The sequence below is a fragment of the Neltuma alba genome, unplaced genomic scaffold (assembly GCF_004799145.2).
Source record: "Neltuma alba isolate B1F8T4 unplaced genomic scaffold, ASM479914v2 tig00012579_pilon, whole genome shotgun sequence".
NCBI lineage: Eukaryota > Viridiplantae > Streptophyta > Magnoliopsida > Fabales > Fabaceae > Neltuma > Neltuma alba.
In genome coordinates, this window is record NW_021637031.1 from 60,721 (window position 1) to 77,882 (window position 17,162).

Sequence of the window (17,162 nt, forward strand, 5' to 3'; positions counted from 1 at the left end):
AAAATCAATGTACATTTATTACAAATAATTAATTTAACTAATTTTTTTAATTTTTATAAATTAATTATCTAGTTCTTATATTTAAGAAAAGATAACATAACTTTTTTAAAAAATACAATTATAAATATTTATTAAATTAATATGATAATGAAATTTATAAAATTAAATACTAAAGAAACACTACAAAACTTATACAGGGTTTGTTTGGATTAGTAATAGAAAAGTAACTTATTTACAATTTGATTTTTAGAAAAGTGAGATTGGGTAAAAATTAAATTAGGTAATATGAATTATGTTTGGATTGAATTTTATAAAAATTGTTTTGTAAAAGTTAGATTAGGTAAAAAATTGTTTAGATTATGATTGAATAAAAGTAAGTTTAGATTGTAAAATTGTCAAAATGTGCATGAGTTTCATTAAATAATGAGAGAATAATGGGAAGAATGAGAGAAAATTATTATTCTGACAATTTCCAACGATCCTGAACCCAACTGCCACTTGAAAAAACTACCTCCCCCAGCTTAAAGTGAATTACGCATTTGGCCCGATTTTGGCCCCCGAGTGCGGTCTTGTACAGGTTCTATCAAGTCCCAAACAGGCTTACTTTTTGAATCGGCATTATCTCTATAAATAACATTTAATTTAATAGATATATTAACTTGTATGGCAGTGTAATTTTTAATAGGAGAAAATATAATTTTTTATGGGGCACAAAATTCTTTCGGCCGACTTCATGGGGCACAAATGAAAGTTATTACTGTCATAACTCTCTCTCATGGAATTATTGTAACAAACTAATTAGGAGGTGTTTAGCATTCTCAAAACTGCGGTTTCAGAAATATTTTTCTGCAAAATGAGATAACCTTATCTACATATTTACTTCGTAATCCGTAAAAACACTTCTGAAACCATAGTTTAGTTTCTATCCAAACATCCCATAAACAAGCCAATGAAGCCATGTTCTTCCCTCCCCTATTTCTGTCCTCTTTTCTTCCATTCCCTATTTCAACTTTTTTTTTTGGGCAACAATTTCAACTTCTTAAAAAAAAAAAAAGAGTCCTAGAAATTACGCGCACATAGCAGCACGGTCTTTTACATCACTGGGCTGCATCAAGCTCAACCGAGAAGGAACAGCGCCAATGGCTTCTCGCTCCATGGCCTTCACTCTCAGACAGTAAGCAATACTGCTTGTACTCAGCACTCAATTTTCCCAGATGCTCTGTTTGGTTCGCATAAAAAAGACGATGAATGAAGTATAACTCACAATTTCCCTGGGTCTTCACCTATGTATCTATTCGATTTCGAAGCCCCCCCCCCCCCGGGTTTTTCCCAATTCATATATTTCGCAAAGCTGAGTCTTCCAATCCTTGGACTCAGGAATATGCAAGTTCTAAACTTCTGAACTTCGATTGTCTGATTGAATTTTCTAATTGACCAAACTGATTGGGATTTTTCTCTAGATTCCCTATCGAACTCACCCAACGGGTGTTTGTTATAGGTGGTTTCGAAATAATGGGATTGTCAGTGGCAATTATCGTTCACTGTCTATCGTCAGTGGAGCGAATATCTCTAGATTTCTCTCTTCGCGAGCGTTGGGAACTGATCTTGTGGAAGAGACTTCAAACTCTTCGGAGGGTGACGACGACCTGAGGAGCAGACTGTTCAGGCTGAGGCTACCAAAGCGAAGCGCCACCAATGTTCTTCAGAAATGGGTCAGCGAAGGCAATCACATTTCGGGGTCCGAGCTTCGGGAAATTTCCAGAGAACTCAGAAAATCTCAACGTTACAAACACGCATTGGAGGTTTGGTCCTTCTCCGGATCATTTTCTAGTATGATACATATCTGTCATGAAACTGGGGGGAATTTAATAATAATGAAGAACTGGGTTTTATAGGTTTAATCTTCAGAAGCTCTACATGGGCACTATAGGTCTATTAGGGGCACTTAGAAATCGTTTTGTGGATTTCCCGGGTATGATTGTCACTTTTGAATTAAGGGTCAGTCTTTTTATCAGAATTTTGTATTTGTATTGCCCACGTCTCGTGTCAATATACCCACCTCCACACCAACACTCCTCCCTTCCTCTCCCATACAGGTGTTTAATGTCTACAATAGTCTAAATAAATGGCCAATCTATTTTGCTATCGCGGCTCCATGCCAAGTGCCAACACACTCCCGCTCATGTAGGCTCTTGGTTTGCCCTAGCCTTGGTATGGGTCCAAGGCTTTTGGAAGATTCGTGCATGAATCTTTTACTCCATCTTGTTAACTTCCTTCAATGAATATTCTTGAAACTGTCTGATTTGTTACATATAATGCCTGGGCCGTTTCACTATCTAGTTTTATTTCCTATGTTAGCACGAAAGAAGATTCCAGATGTGATTCTGGAGACTTTGATGACCAAATTTTCAATATGGCGGGTATATTTATGAGAAAAGCCTTAGATTTTAAGTGGTCTTTAATTAGTATAGTTGAGTTATGCTATCTCGTATTCGTGTTCAATCCTCCCATTTGTGATTGGATTGATAGTAATGTTTATATGTTGATGCTGTTTTCTGGCAAAACCATGAAATAGTAATGATTTAGGATCTCAGGTTTAGTAATTTGCATTCTTTTCTCATTTTCCTCCTCCACATTCCTCTGGCAGGAACTATAAATATGACCTAATTGTCATGCCTAACTCTAGGCATTCCATGTGTATGTAGTTGAAAAATAATATTTTGAGGAGAAAGAAAGAGTTTTAGGGGGAACAGAAGGTAGGTAGCAGAAGATGGAAATTAGGAAAACCAGAAGGAAACAGAAACTGTAGAATTGTAGAGGAACAGAAGGGGACAAGAGTACATAGGCTGAATAGTGCACTTTCATTAATACGGTAATCAGTCATACATTTGGGTATCCTTGTTGTGTATTTATAATGCCATAGGTCAACTCATAATGCTATCCTTACAAACTTAAATAGAAATACAACAGAAACTTTGTCCTAAATGACTAACGTCTAGTAACCGTTTACCTACTCTTTAAAATATATAAATTTATTTACAATTACACATCAGTGTAACCCAAGAAAGAACCCTTTTTTCCTCCCCATATTGACTCTGCCAAAGATATGGCATGTTGAGTTCTACATCTTCATGATTATAGCTTTTACCATGTATAAACTTCTAAGTTGTTCAAGTCCTGCAGCAAGGTAAGTATAAGGAGAAACACAACACTGAAGAGAAAGGAAATATATGAATAAACTATATAACTATCAGGAGGGGCAAGAATTTTAGAACTATACTAGCTTGAAATCCAAAAAAGAAAAGAAAAAATACCTGATTTGTCTCTGTGTCAAGCTCTCTTCCGTGCATTATCTCTGTTCTTCTCAACCTCAAATCCTCCAAAGGCTGGTAGTTAAGTTCTGGCTTTTCAGGGTCAAATCCTCCAAAGGCTGGTAGTTAAGTTGTGAGTTTTCAGGGTCTTTCCAAATTTGTATCATCAGCTTCTTTTCATGATTACCAGATGTCATGAAATCTGACTTGGCAATTGGAGATCACAGATCTGATTTTCTATAATGTTTTAGTTTTGGAATATGATCTGAATGCTAACTGACTGAGTACTTACTGACTATTGATGATTGCAGATATCTGAATGGATGGTTACCCATGAAGAATACGAGTTATCAGACTCCGACTATGCAATCCGCATAGACCTTATGACCAAAGTTTTTGGCATTGATGCTGCGGAGCGCTATTTTGAGGGCCTACCTCTCTCTGCAAAGACAAGCGAAACCTATACTGCCCTCCTTCATTCATATGCAGGAGCCAAATTCACTGAAAAGGCTGAGGAGCTTTATCAAAGGATAAAAAATTCAAACCTGTCTTTTAATGCCCTCATGTACAATGAAATGATGACTCTATACATGTCAGTTGGGCAGGTTGAAAAGGTCCCATTGGTTGTTGAAGATCTAAAACAGCAGAAGGTTTTACCAGATATCTTCACTTACAATTTGTGGATTAGTTCTTGTGCTGCTACTCTTAATATTGATGAAGTTAAAAGGATACTCCATGAAATGAGTCATGATGCTGGTTCTAATGAAAGTTGGAAGAGATATGCTGACCTCGCCAATGTATACGTTACTGTGGGGCATCTTGATAATGCAAGCTCCAACTCACTTGTCGAACCTGAGAAAAGGATCACCCAAAGAGAATGGATTACCTATGACTTCCTAATCATACAATATGCCGGATTGGGAAGTAAGGATAAAATCGATCAGATATGGAAATCCCTCAGAATGACTAAACAGAAAATGCTTAGCAGGAATTATATATGCATTCTTTCTTCATATCTGATGCTAGGTCACATGGAAGAAGCAGCAGAAGTTATTGATCAATGGACGCAATCTACAGACACAGATTTTGACGTGCATGCCTGTGAAAAGCTTATAGGTGCATTTACAGACATGGGGTTGACTGAAATAGCTGACAACTTCAATAGAATTCTCATCCAGAAGAAGCTCAATTCGGAAAATAATTGACTAAATTGATAGTTCTGTTGACATTAATAAATGTGATCCGAGCGTCAAACAGTTTGTAGATTTCAGATTAATCTTGTGCTGACATGAAGAAGAGAATGTATTTATATATTATTTTCATTTGCAGTTCATTGATCCATCTTCAACATGTATCCTACGGGTTGGAATTGGGTGACAGTTTTGCATTGATTTGTTGAGATGTAAGCTTCCATTGCTCCTCAATTTTATGCTGCTGCTGCCAACTGTCATCTTGCATGTGGAGAGCCTTCAAATTTTTCATATTTTTATGATAATTCAGAAGTAGCATTTAGAATTATTTGGCTTAATATAATTGTTGGTCTTTACATATATTTTGACTTATTAAAAATATATGGACTGTTCATTAAACTCAGGCCAAAAGATTGTGGAATTATAAAGATCAAAATCAATTATTTGAAATTACAGGAATTAAAACTAAAATTTAATTAAATTATAAGGACTAGCAATAGTATTAACCGGAATAAATTCTTTTGGATCTTAATGCATGTTGCCTTTTTCCTTCTCCATTGATGACTGGAATTGGATCCTCTGCAGCTCGTAACTTGCAATTATCTCTCCAGTCAAATCTGAACCGTCCAATTTATATCTCAAAAACGCCGGTTTATGTTAGTGTATAAGACTTGCGTTCCTTGGCTTTCTTTACGTACGCCGATATTTCAAAAAAGATTGATGTTTAGTTTGCTTCCAAATTCCAGTCAATTACACAATAATTCAACTTTTTGGCACTCGTGCGGACCGTGGCCTTTTTTTCTCTTATAGAAATGAAAGGGAATAATATGTGCCTTCATTTTGGTTCCCAAGATTTTTTTTTTTAAAAAAAAAATCAATCGGACCTATACATGATACATCTTTTAATCTTAAATATAAAAGTTAACTGAGAAGTTTGTTTTAATTCCAAATATAAAATACTAATTCACTTTGTTTTTTAAATTTATATTTTCTGCCTAGATTATCTTATTAATTGTATATATTAAAGATGATTTGAATCAATGAAGGTAATCCTAATGCAAATTATTAAAGGGACTGTTGTAGGAAAAGCAACATATAATTTTTTTTTTACAAGTAATGAGCCGAACTATTTTTCGTTGTCTTTGTAAATTAAATTTTCATTATTTCTATATGTTAGCTCCTGTTCTTAATATAAGAGTTAGTTGACTAATTTAAATAGATTAACAAGATTAGTTAAGTTAATTATTTGTGATAAATACGTGTTGTCTTTCTTAAAATACTCTTGCTAATGATATGTATTAACTAGAATTACTATTTGATGAAATATTTACCATGTGTAACTACTACAAGAACTACTTTGAGAAAAATGGATAAATATGAGAGATACAGTAAATTGGGATCTTATATTTATAATCAAATTAAATGTCAAACTAATTTTTATATTAAAGACATGGGGTATTATTAAGTATCTAACTTTAATATATAAAACCATATTAAAGGGAAAATGGCAAAAAAAAAGGACCGCAAAATAGGAAAATTATAAATAAGGACCGTTGACAACATTAGTATAGGTTTTAACAATAATAATGTGGATTTTGATAATAATTTTTATAAACCGGTCTCTGTACGTAGTTTTTCTATTTCTGCGATCTTTTTTGTGTCATTTTCTCTATATTAAAGGCATACATGCCGGATGATACGTCTCTTTTGGCATACAAAAACAACAAATGGCACAGAAAGATCCAAGCTTGGTTATACAATTCATAAGGGTGTGGCTCACGGCGACCAGACATGTGGGGATAATTGCATCACACATCAAAGGCAAAGGACAATAGGACATGGCTAAGCCTAGGCTCATGGCTCATGAAAAGTTAAAATGGAGGTCCAATATTGGTACTGGTCTACTAATCATTCATATATTCTGGGCAAGGAAATATAAAACTTGTAAATTATTTTGAGATTTTATATTTATATGTATAATTCAAAGAAAACCTCGGTTCCAAAATGTCTGAAAACAAATTAAAGTGAAATTTAAAAATAAATTTGGATAAAAAATACAGAGTCGTAGATGGTGATTTTTATCTTTACATCAAATCGTATATGCAATACCAGAAAACCATGTGTTATATCAATCAATATTAAATGTCAATATATTACTATATACTCTTCCGGTCCTAATTATAAGACCCAATTGACTTATTTGAGGAGATTAAGGAAGCAAGTTAAGTTGGTTATTTATAATAAATAAGTGTTGTTATTCCTAAAATATCCTTGCTAATTAAGTATATTGGCTAAAACTATCATTATTAGAAGGATTATCTTAGAAAAAAATGCATAAATTTAAGAGACAAAATGGATTGGGTCTTATAATTAGGACCAAATAAAAAGTCAAATTGGGTCTTATAATAAGGACCGGAGGAGTAACATACAATTGAATTTTTTTTTTCCCTTAAGAATTCGTGTAGAAACATGTCTGTATATAGAAAGAAATACAACTCTCTTGGTGTAATGTCATGGTAGCCAAACCCAACCTGGTTTGGCTGGTTAAACCAGTGAATTGGTTTTCTACTGACTGAGGATTTTCGATCACTTGATCGAATTGGATTTTATTTATTTTTCTCTTCCGCTATTAAGCTTAAAACAATATTATTTTAAATTTAAAAAAACAGTAGCTCATTATATTTGTGCTTTATTAAATCTTTTGATTGATTATGTGTGGTTTAGATATAAATATTCTATTATTTGTTAATTAATATCTTTTTATTTAGACATTACTTTTTTCAAAGTTATACATAAATTATTTTTGTAAATTTTAAATTATATTATATTATTCTAAATTACCGATTTAATTCAAAATTAATCTTAATTTGGATGGCTGACCCTTGAATTATTGCTTTCGGTGATATATAATTGGTTCAGTTTTTGGTACCTTGTGTAACACATATCAAAATGTGTCCCAAAAAAAAAAAAACAAAGGGACCCCAAATTACCTCTAAAGGGTGACATGTCAAAGGGAGAACAAAAATATCTTATATTATTTAATTTTTATTTCATACAGAAGTACCTTGAATAAATTAATTATAAGGCATGTCATTAATTATTTTTATCACTAGCTTCTCATTTTACCCTTCATCGTTGGTATATATTATTTGATTCAAAATAGGTATATTTGATAGTTGCAAAGTTGCAAACTTATTTTGATAAAAGAAAAATGTTTTTTTACCTGAATAAAAGAAAAAAGTTGGAGGCATATTAAATTTTTAGATAGATTTAATAAATGTTAAGACTTTTATTGATTCTGATAAAATATATTGGAAGACACCTATAAATAATACTGAAATGGTATATATTTATCCAAAATATAATGAGGGTTTTTTTATATATTTTTATTTTTAGCAGGATGAGGATGAGGTATGGAAAATTAATTGAAGTGTTACATCAAATTAAATGAGATTGTCGCGTAACTACTGGAGGGGAGAGTCCACATGCAATAAATGGGATGGTAACCTTTTTTTCGTTTGTATTTTTTATTTCATTTAATAAGAATAATAATATTAATAATTAATAATTCTATTTGCAATATTCCATATTCCATGGCCCTCATGCACGTACGTTGATGTGATAACTACAGTCTTCAATGAAATAGCAGTCCAGATAGATTTTATACTTGTTTCAGATTGCTTGCATTAATTTCTCTGTGAAAAATGTCCCAGAAAACGAGTTGGAAATAATCCATAATTTTAAATAAAACAAAGCTTTTTTTAAAAAAATATTTTTAGTATATAATTTTAAATCACTTGGTTTGCATTTTTCTGCTTCATTAATATCGTCTATTCCCCATGCACATTTGTTGGCAAAAAAAAAAAAAAAACCATTTCCGTTTAAAGAAGGCTTATTTTAATTATGGGCTAAAAAAGAAGGCAAATTTTGATTAAAAAAATTGAGCTCCCGATGGCATCATTAGTAACGTCTTTTTTTTTTTAATAAATTATATACTCCCCCCTGTTGTTATATATAAACATCTAATAGCAATTTTACATCGATTAATAAAGTTAATTAAAATTATTTATTTATTGTAAAAAGTAATCCTCAATAAAATTCATAAATTTAATTAGAAAAGTTTAGTTAACTAGTTAAAAAGTTTTATAGTTTTGACCAGCATAAAAAGTTTTATAGTTAGTTACGGATGCCAGGTGAAAAAAATTAATGCTATAGGTAGAGCGTATTATATTATAAAATATGTTGAAAATCTTTACCGAATTGAGCATGAGATATTAATGTCTTTATTTCACTGCGTATTTTTTTATTTATAAATACTTTTTGGATAAAAACACCTTTTAAAAAAAAAAAAAGGTCAACTTTTTCGTGGTTGTATGTTCCTTTCCTTTCTTAATACTATCTCAACTTCGAGTCTTGTGGATTAGAAAACTTATGTTAACAAATTTTAACTACTAGATTGGTCAAGTCCAATACACGTCGCAAAAATGAATTGGTATTTATAAAAAATAAAAGAGTAAATATTTGTACAACATTTATAAGATCAAATTGTAACTTCATGAAATGTAAATGATAACTTTTACTTAGAGTCTTTTTTTTTAAAAATTGAATTTTTAAGTTTCTTACAAAATAAATTTAAATTAGATGTACTTAATTTCTCAAAATTTGGCCCCTTGCTCTAATACTGATAGTGAGATCAAGCTACTTATGAGTACTTTTTCTGTTTTACCACTTGATAGTGACTTCATTGATGATGGAGTGATAAATTCCTGATTATGGTTTTCATCAAAAAAGAAACCAAAAGGGCCAAACATGTCATTGGAAATCGGCTTTCACTGATTCTGTTCATGGAAGAAAGCATCGGGATTGCAATAAATTAGGGAAGAAAAACAAAAGAAAAGAAAAACAAGGTAAAAAGGAAGGTGCTTTTTCTTTTATAGACATGTATGGGTCATATCATTATAACAAACTGTCATCTTACTCAAACGAAATGATATCTTCTGGTTATTCCATGAATTTTCAGAGTTGAAAGAAATCACAAACCCAAGTTTTATCCCCAGGAACATGTCCAAGATAGATCTTCAAATTTGCTTCAAGAAGCCGACAATTTCAAGATAATTCCAACCACCACCCCATGTGGGTTTTGTTTCCTCTTCTATCTTCTTCTTACTCTTGATTGTCTCCGTTCACTTTTCCTGATTCAGAGCTGCTTCCCCTGGAAAATCCAGCACAGTAACATTCTGGGAAAATCTCGGTTTCAGCATGTGGGAATCGGAGAGCGAGTCAGCTTCAGCAAGGGAATATGGGTCTGGCCTTCTCACTTCAACCAATCAACGGGTCAAGACTGATGGGATTCAGCGAAGAGGCCACTCTTGGTGTGTCAATCTGCAAAATCTTCTGTGTTTTTTTTTCTAGCTTTGTGGTGTATTGTCAAAACCATTGATTTATCCACCTTTCAATCTTGAACAACTCGGGTTGAGAAGGACTACAGAAGATTTTGATGATCATAAATAGCTGTTTGAACATTTAGTGTCTTCATTTTGTTTGTAGGTATGTTGATACTGATGTACCAAGTGACTTTCTTGTTCTAATTGGAGAAGTTAACTTCCACTTACACAAGGTAGCTTGTTTTTTTCAACTTTGAACAACTTTAAATCCTTTTATTCTTTGTTTTTATGCAAATAGATCAAATACTACTTGGAAGACAAAGTAGAAAAGTAAATAAATATAGTGACGATTTGTTGCTGTCAAATTCTGAGACCTTTTCTCTCTCTCTCTCCTTTTTGGCTCTGTGGAAGTATCCTTTGCTGTCAAGATGCGGAAAGCTAAACAGAATCGTGAATGAATGGCGCGATCCGGACTTGAATAAGATAACTATGGAAGATTTGCCTGGTGGAGCTGAGGCTTTTGCACTTGCAGCTAAATTCTGCTATGGAATTGCTGTTGAATTAACAGCAGGCAATATTTCAGGCCTAAGATGTGCTGCTGAGTATCTAGAAATGACTGAGGACCTAGAAGAAGGCAATCTCATATTCAAAACTGAAGCATTTCTTAGCTATGTGGTTTTGTCTTCTTGGAGAGATTCCATAGTTGTGCTGAAGAGCTGTGAGAAGCTCTCGCCATGGGCGGAGAACCTTCAGATTGTTCGAAGATGCAGCGAGTCCATAGCTTGGAAAGCTTGTGCCAACCCAAAAGGAATAAGGTGGGCATATACTGGAAGACACCCTAAGGTTACTAGCCCAAAATGGAATGGCATGAAAGATTCAAGCCCTAGTGGGAATCATCAGGTTCCTCCTGATTGGTGGTTTGAAGATGTTTCAATCCTTAGGATTGATCACTTTGTTAGAGTCATCACTGCTATCAAGGTAAAGGGTATGAGATTTGAATTGATTGGAGCTGCAATAATGCATTATGGTACCAAATGGCTACCAGGATTGATAAGTGACATAACAACAGCTGGAGATGAATCAAGCAACTACAGTGTAAGTGATAGTAGTAGTGTTGGTGGCGGCGGTAGCTGGAAAGGCGGACTTCATATGATTGTGGCCGGAGCCAGGGATGACTCTTCAAGCAGTCTTCAGGCTAAAGATCAAAGGATGATCATTGAGAGCCTCATCAGCATAATTCCACCACAGAAGGACAGTGTTTCATGCAGCTTCCTTCTTAGGCTATTGAACATAGCAAACATGCTAAAAGTTGCACCAGCATTAATAACTGAATTAGAGAAAAGAGTGGGAATGCAATTTGAGCAAGCTACACTGGCTGATCTTCTGATTCCTTCTTATGGTAAAAGTGAGACCATGTATGATGTGGATCTTGTTCAGAGGTTACTAGAGCATTTTCTTGTTCAAGAAGTAACTGAGAATTCGAGTCCCCCTCGGCTGTCATTTTCAAACAAGAATGCGGCTGGTAACATCAATGCCAAGACAAGAGTGGCAAGACTTGTTGATAGTTATCTTACAGAGGTATCCAAAGATAGAAACCTTTCCCTCACAAAATTTCAGGCACTTGCAGAAGCCTTGCCTGAGTCAGCAAGGACCTGTGATGATGGACTTTACAGAGCAATTGATTCCTATCTTAAGGTAATTAATTCTTGTTTCCATGAGAAATCAGACAAGGAGCCTATACTTACTCTTTGGACATCAAATTTCAGTAAACCAACAAACTATATGCATCTTACCATTCAAGTTTGATAAGTAAATTTATACATCACTTTGAGAATAAAACTGTTATTGATTTGAGACATAAACAGTCATTTCTTGAGAAGCATTGACCTAAACATGAACATAAACAAGGCTACAGAACTAATTTTAAAGCTTCCAAACGCAGTGTAAAGTGTCACGTTGTTTTATAGACGAAGCATGCGGCAGACACAGATCCAACTATTCTTTTTCTGAAGTTTTGATGCTTCATAGGTCATTCCACGGTTAGCTAATGACTATCATCATGAGAAGCTGAGATTTTGAGGAACTTTTAATTGATTTGTGTTTGCTCATAATTGCAATATGGCTTTTATATACTGAACTGCTTATCTGTTGGGGGGGGGGGAATTAACAGGCACATCCAGCACTTTCTGAGCACGAAAGGAAGCGGCTCTGTCGCATAATGGACTGTCAGAAACTCTCCATTGATGCCTGTATGCATGCTGCACAAAACGAAAGGCTTCCATTAAGGGTAGTGGTGCAAGTCTTATTCTGTGAACAGGTAAAGATAAGCAATGCATTAGCCCATACATCTCTCGGAGATGACATGGAACCTCACTACTACCAGCCAATGATCATGAACCGAAAAACACTTCTAGAAGGGACACCACAATCATTCCAAGAAGGATGGACAGCTGCGAAAAAGGACATTAACGCGCTGAAGTTTGAGCTTGAGAGCATGAAAGCCAAGTACTTGGAGCTTCAAAATGACATGGAAAATCTGCAGAAACAGTATGATAAGATGGTGAAGCCAAAACAAAGTTCAGCTTGGAGCAGTGGTTGGAAAAAGCTGAGCAAGCTTACGAGATTGTCAAATGCTGAGAGTCATGATGTTGGACAGCAGATTCCAGCTCCACCAGAACCAAACAACATAAAGGTTCATAGAAGGTGGAGAAACTCAATATCCTGAAAGACGAGAATTCTCAGTTTTATTATATGATGATTCTTATGGTCTCTCTGGGTTTTGGATCCTTTTCTTCCCTTCTGTCACATCTGATTCCTTTTTCTTTCATAGTGGCTTCTTTGAATTCTTATAGCTGAATCATAGGATCATTGTGATTTACCATAAATGTAAATTATATCTTCTTCATGTTTTCCAATTATACTTGAATCACTGTATAATTTTGCAGAGTGTGGCCTTCCATATGACAAAATGTGCATTAATTAAGAGAAGCAAAATGGTTGAGTCTGGCTTTTGACAATGTGCTTGGTGACAAAAAAGAAAATATGAAGAGGAATTGAAGTTAAAAAATTGAAATATAGTTTGCACTTGGGACAATGGCAGTGTTTTTAAGTTAGGAATCGGAATGAAAAATGAAAAATGGGCTTTCCTTAGAAGCAATTTACGTGTTTGAAGTGGATGAAAAACAAAAATATTTGAACATAAAAAATGGAAGGCAAATATCTAAATGACACAAATATCTTTTATAACAAAAGAGATATATGGTCATAAACTACATAAAAAGTATTACCTCTGGTTTTAAATATAAGACTTCGTTTGTAGCATAAGACCTCATTTATAGTCTACAAATGAGATTTTAAGATTAATAGTATAGTAGTATTATATTCATCTTTCACATTATAATTCCTAATAGAAGGGAGTGATCTTTCCTTAGCTATATCAAGGAAAGACATCGCATATTTGGTGAAAATGGTCATTTCAATAAAAGAGATATTATGTCTTAACAAGCATATTAATAGACATTTTTTTTCTTTCTTCTTTTCTTGAAGTTCCTTTCCCTCCTGCCAAACGTGCCTTGCGGAGGAAAATATATTCCATTTGTCATATTTTTTTTTGGTGTACTTTAATTATATATGTACAAGTAATAGTAATTTTCTTAAAACTTTTAGATACGTCAAAAGAAATTAACTCCACCTCAATGTTATTATGGTTTTAATGTTACTATATTCTCAAAATTTTAACTTTAATAAAGTTATATTATTTTGATTTAATAAACATTTTAAAATGTACTTGTTAATATTATTAATATTTTTATTCGTCAACCTCTGCCCCTTTTCTAGTGAGTGAGTTTTGATTCACAACAGTTTGACTTTTTAGAAAATTGAACTTCTCTTTTCATTATCGACTTATCTCAAAATTTGTATGTATAATAACAAAAAAAATTTGCATAAACTTTTGAAAAGGTGCAACTAAATTTCCTTTGTTATTCCTATGCAATGAAAGATAGAACATAGGAGGGCCTTCAAATCAATTTTTCAAGAAGCACCAAATACTGTTTATTATCATGCTAAATGCCAAATAATTCTTCATAATTATATGTTCACATTATAAGACCCCATTACTTATGTTATTCCAAAGCTCTCAAAAAAGAAAAAGAAAAAAAAAGTGAAGACTTGGTAGACCCTACATTATAATAATTGTACCTATTGGCCAAACAAAATTATTGCCCCTAAGAAACTAATAATTCAGGATTAGTCAATTCATCCCACAGTATATTAACAAATGGCAAACAGGAGGAATTTTTTTTTTTTGTTGATCAGTAAGTTGTATTTTATTTTCATATAATTTATTTAATTCAAAATTGTATTACTTAACCAATAATGATTGGGCCTGACAGGAAGAGTTAGTCCCTCAGATATTATCTTAAGTGCTTGTTTGGTTTGAAGGAAGTAGAGGGAGAGGAGGAGAGGAAAGATTTTAATAAGCTGGATTTAAAAAATTAAAGAAACAGGGTTTTAAAATTTTAATAAAGAAAAGATATAATATAAAAGAGTAATAATAATTAATTAAAAGCTTTTAACCTATTTTTTTAAATTTTTTAAATCAAACTCATTAAATTTTTTTCTCACCCTCCCCTTCTTCCCGACCTTAAATAAAATTGTCAAAAGCCCGCGCGTACACACACATATATGTGTGTGCGCGCGTGCATGCCTAGTAAAAAAAAAAAAAAATCTTGTCACTTAAATTCCCCGTCATGTGTGTAAGGGAAAGCAGCCAGACCACGACACAAATATTTGACCAAATCATCACAATCGTGCACTCAGATTATGAAACTGCGAAAATGACATTTGGGCATTTTTAAAATGGACTCATTTTATAAACTTTCTAGAAACTCTTCTGAAATTAAATTTCTTTTTTTGTGAAATAATCTAATTACTCTCAAAATTGCTCTCACTATCATATATACTTGTCATTTAATAAGTTGAAATTGTTACTTGTTAAATTATTTTTGTCATGGAAGCAATGTTTATTAAATTAGTTATGTTATTGTTATTTCATGAGTTAAAATTGTTACTTGGTAAATTATGGTTGTCATTTCATTTTTTTATTTTTCAGATTTCAAAATTAAATAATTTTGCTACAAAGTTTAATTAAAAACTAAAAACTATGGCATTTTGGACCAGTTATGACCACAATCTGTCTAAAATCAGACTCATATGATCACATCTGGTCTAAATCATAATTTTTACACTTGTGGCAACACCAAAGTCTAAAAAAATATGACTTTCTAAACTTGACTTAGGAATCAATCTAGAAAATACTTGTTATACTTTTTAAATCGATCTCATCTATATTAGTTTTAAAATCAGTCTAGAAATCTATTTCAATTGATCTAAATCATTTTTTATTTTTTGCATTAGTGAGCGTTTATGTCATTTTGAGATTCTGTCATAGCTCTGGGATACATTTATGCGTCTTTCTTCCGATTTTTAATTAAATATGACTGCAAATTCGGAAAAAAAAAATTTTTTTTATGAAAAAGTCTTTCGAGAGATGAATAAATTTCTTTCACAATTGAATTTCAAAATTTTTAATCCACAATTAATTTGTTTTTGCAATAATAACAAAAAAGAAGCTGAAAATTACTAAATGCCAAATTCAGTGTTATCAATACTAAATAAAACCTGATTTGCGATTTAATAATTTTCACCTTTTTTTATCATTTTTCTTTTGCTTTTAGTAGACATCTTTTGTAACTTCGATTGGAATGAGGTAAACTAAAATAAGAGAGATAGCCTAGCATTTACATCCTAATTATCCATACGTACTATTCATTGCATGAAAAAAAAAACAACTGGAAAATGAGACCTAGAAAGCACAAAATCCCTTTAATTCACCCTTGACATTAAATCAAAGTCGCCTTAACTTGATATTGCAAACCATGAAGAGGCCCCTTCATCTCATGTAGAAACGTGCCCCAAAAACTCTTGTGCTTTTGAATTTATGCCAGCATGGCACTAGCCCCACAACTAGAAAAATGAGTGAGAGATAAAAACTAAAAAGAAAAGAAGAGTGAGGCTTCCTTTCATGAGAATTAAGGATGTTCGAGTAACTTGATAGCCCAACTAACCTAGTATAGTCTAATGAGCACACAAATTCAAAGGAACATTTTATTTTAAAAGGTCAGTTTATTAGAAGAGAGAGCTCTATAAACTTATAAATGGCATCCCGATATGAAACCAATTTGATTAAATCCATGTAAGGAAATACAATATGTAAATGAGACTAAAAAGGCGTTTGGTATTAGACAAAAGTTTTTTTAAAAATTATTTTTTCATAAATCGAGATAAATTTTTCCACATGTTTACTTTGTATACTGTAAAATTATTTTTAAAAATCATGGTTTGATTTCTATCTAAACACTCTCTGAGTTGACATGGGTAATATTATATGCAAACAAAGGTGAATCCACTTTTATCTTTCTATCTCTCTCTAATGTCATGCTTATGAAATTTTTACACTCCAATGAAGCACACCCCCTGCTTCTTCTCTCTCTTCATTGCTCATTGGATCCTCTTTTCCCATGGAGGGATAAGGGACCCACCTCCCACCTCTTCTTTCTCTGGAGGGGGATGCAGGTTAAGAATACAAGTGCCACAAAATCAAGAATGAAATGAAAGGGTGAAAAGTGGGACCCCTTACCTAACAAGAATGCATTTCAATCAACAGATCTTTCAACGTGTCCTCCCATTTGCATACGCTATGTTCTAGCCCCACCATTGTCATCTTCAATATGATCCATCCGTGAACTTTATAATCTTTTTCCTCACCAAAGTTGAGAGATAATGATTATGGTCCCCCTTTCTAAGATCTGTCACTGCTTTTGTTCCTTGAGGATGATGATGATGAGAGAAAAAAAATTAAAAAAAAAAAAAACAATAATCTTTGAAGAATTCAAAATTTTCTGCCATAATAACTGAGTTGAATTGAACAAAACCTTTTCAGATCACTTCCTCATTGGCAACCAAGTGACCAACAATGTCTGCTTTTTTTGAAATGCTTTTTTCTACGAAATTTGAATGTCATCGGCCATTGAATTCACTTTTTTTCAGAGTTTTCGTATCAGAACACATTATGTCAATGACATACTCGCAGGTTTCTTTTAACTTCATCAACTGTTTGATTCTCACGATACTCTTCTGCTAAACTATGTTTTAATTCAGTAGACTTGACCCATATCAAATTAATCCCACGTTAACGTCTCAAGCTTAAGTGAACT

General features: G+C 33.0%; 2 protein-coding genes across 4 annotated transcripts; both read left to right on the top strand.

Annotated features, from left to right (window-relative positions):
* Positions 1–1,111: 1,111 nt before the first annotated feature.
* Positions 1,112–4,752, top strand: LOC114728887 (pentatricopeptide repeat-containing protein At5g09450, mitochondrial). Its single transcript, XM_028915845.1, has 3 exons — positions 1,112–1,174; positions 1,499–1,802; positions 3,623–4,752. The coding sequence occupies exons 1-3, from the start codon at positions 1,140–1,142 to the stop codon at positions 4,514–4,516; spliced, it is 1,233 nt and encodes a 410-aa protein (XP_028771678.1). The 5' UTR covers positions 1,112–1,139; the 3' UTR covers positions 4,517–4,752.
* Positions 4,753–9,479: 4,727 nt separating this feature from the next.
* Positions 9,480–12,854, top strand: LOC114728871 (root phototropism protein 3). 3 transcript variants are annotated; one of them, XM_028915828.1, is made up of 5 exons: positions 9,480–9,634; positions 9,727–9,873; positions 10,049–10,118; positions 10,297–11,580; positions 12,056–12,854. In XM_028915828.1, exons 2-5 carry the CDS (start codon positions 9,761–9,763, stop codon positions 12,608–12,610), a joined length of 2,022 nt encoding a protein of 673 aa, XP_028771661.1. In that variant the 5' UTR covers positions 9,480–9,634; positions 9,727–9,760; the 3' UTR covers positions 12,611–12,854. The 3 variants fall into 3 exon arrangements, with proteins under 3 accessions (XP_028771661.1, XP_028771662.1, XP_028771660.1); XM_028915829.1 differs by having other exon boundaries at positions 9,760–9,873; XM_028915827.1 differs by having other exon boundaries at positions 9,480–9,873.
* The last annotated feature ends 4,308 nt before the right edge of the window (positions 12,855–17,162 follow it).

Bases quoted from the DNA above. Each gene is read 5' to 3' on its own strand.
- LOC114728887 (XM_028915845.1), top strand. From the start codon at position 1,140: ATGGCTTCTCGCTCCATGGCCTTCACTCTCAGACA. The intron at 1,175-1,498 runs GTAAGCAATACT...TGTTTGTTATAG, and splicing joins ATGGCCTTCACTCTCAGACA to GTGGTTTCGAAATAATGGGA. The intron at 1,803-3,622 runs GTTTGGTCCTTC...TGATGATTGCAG, and splicing joins GTTACAAACACGCATTGGAG to ATATCTGAATGGATGGTTAC.
- LOC114728871 (XM_028915827.1), top strand. From the start codon at position 9,761: ATGTGGGAATCGGAGAGCGAGTCAGCTTCAGCAAGGGAATATGGGTCT. The intron at 9,874-10,048 runs GTGTGTCAATCT...TTTTGTTTGTAG, and splicing joins CAGCGAAGAGGCCACTCTTG to GTATGTTGATACTGATGTAC. The intron at 11,581-12,055 runs GTAATTAATTCT...GGGAATTAACAG, and splicing joins CAATTGATTCCTATCTTAAG to GCACATCCAGCACTTTCTGA.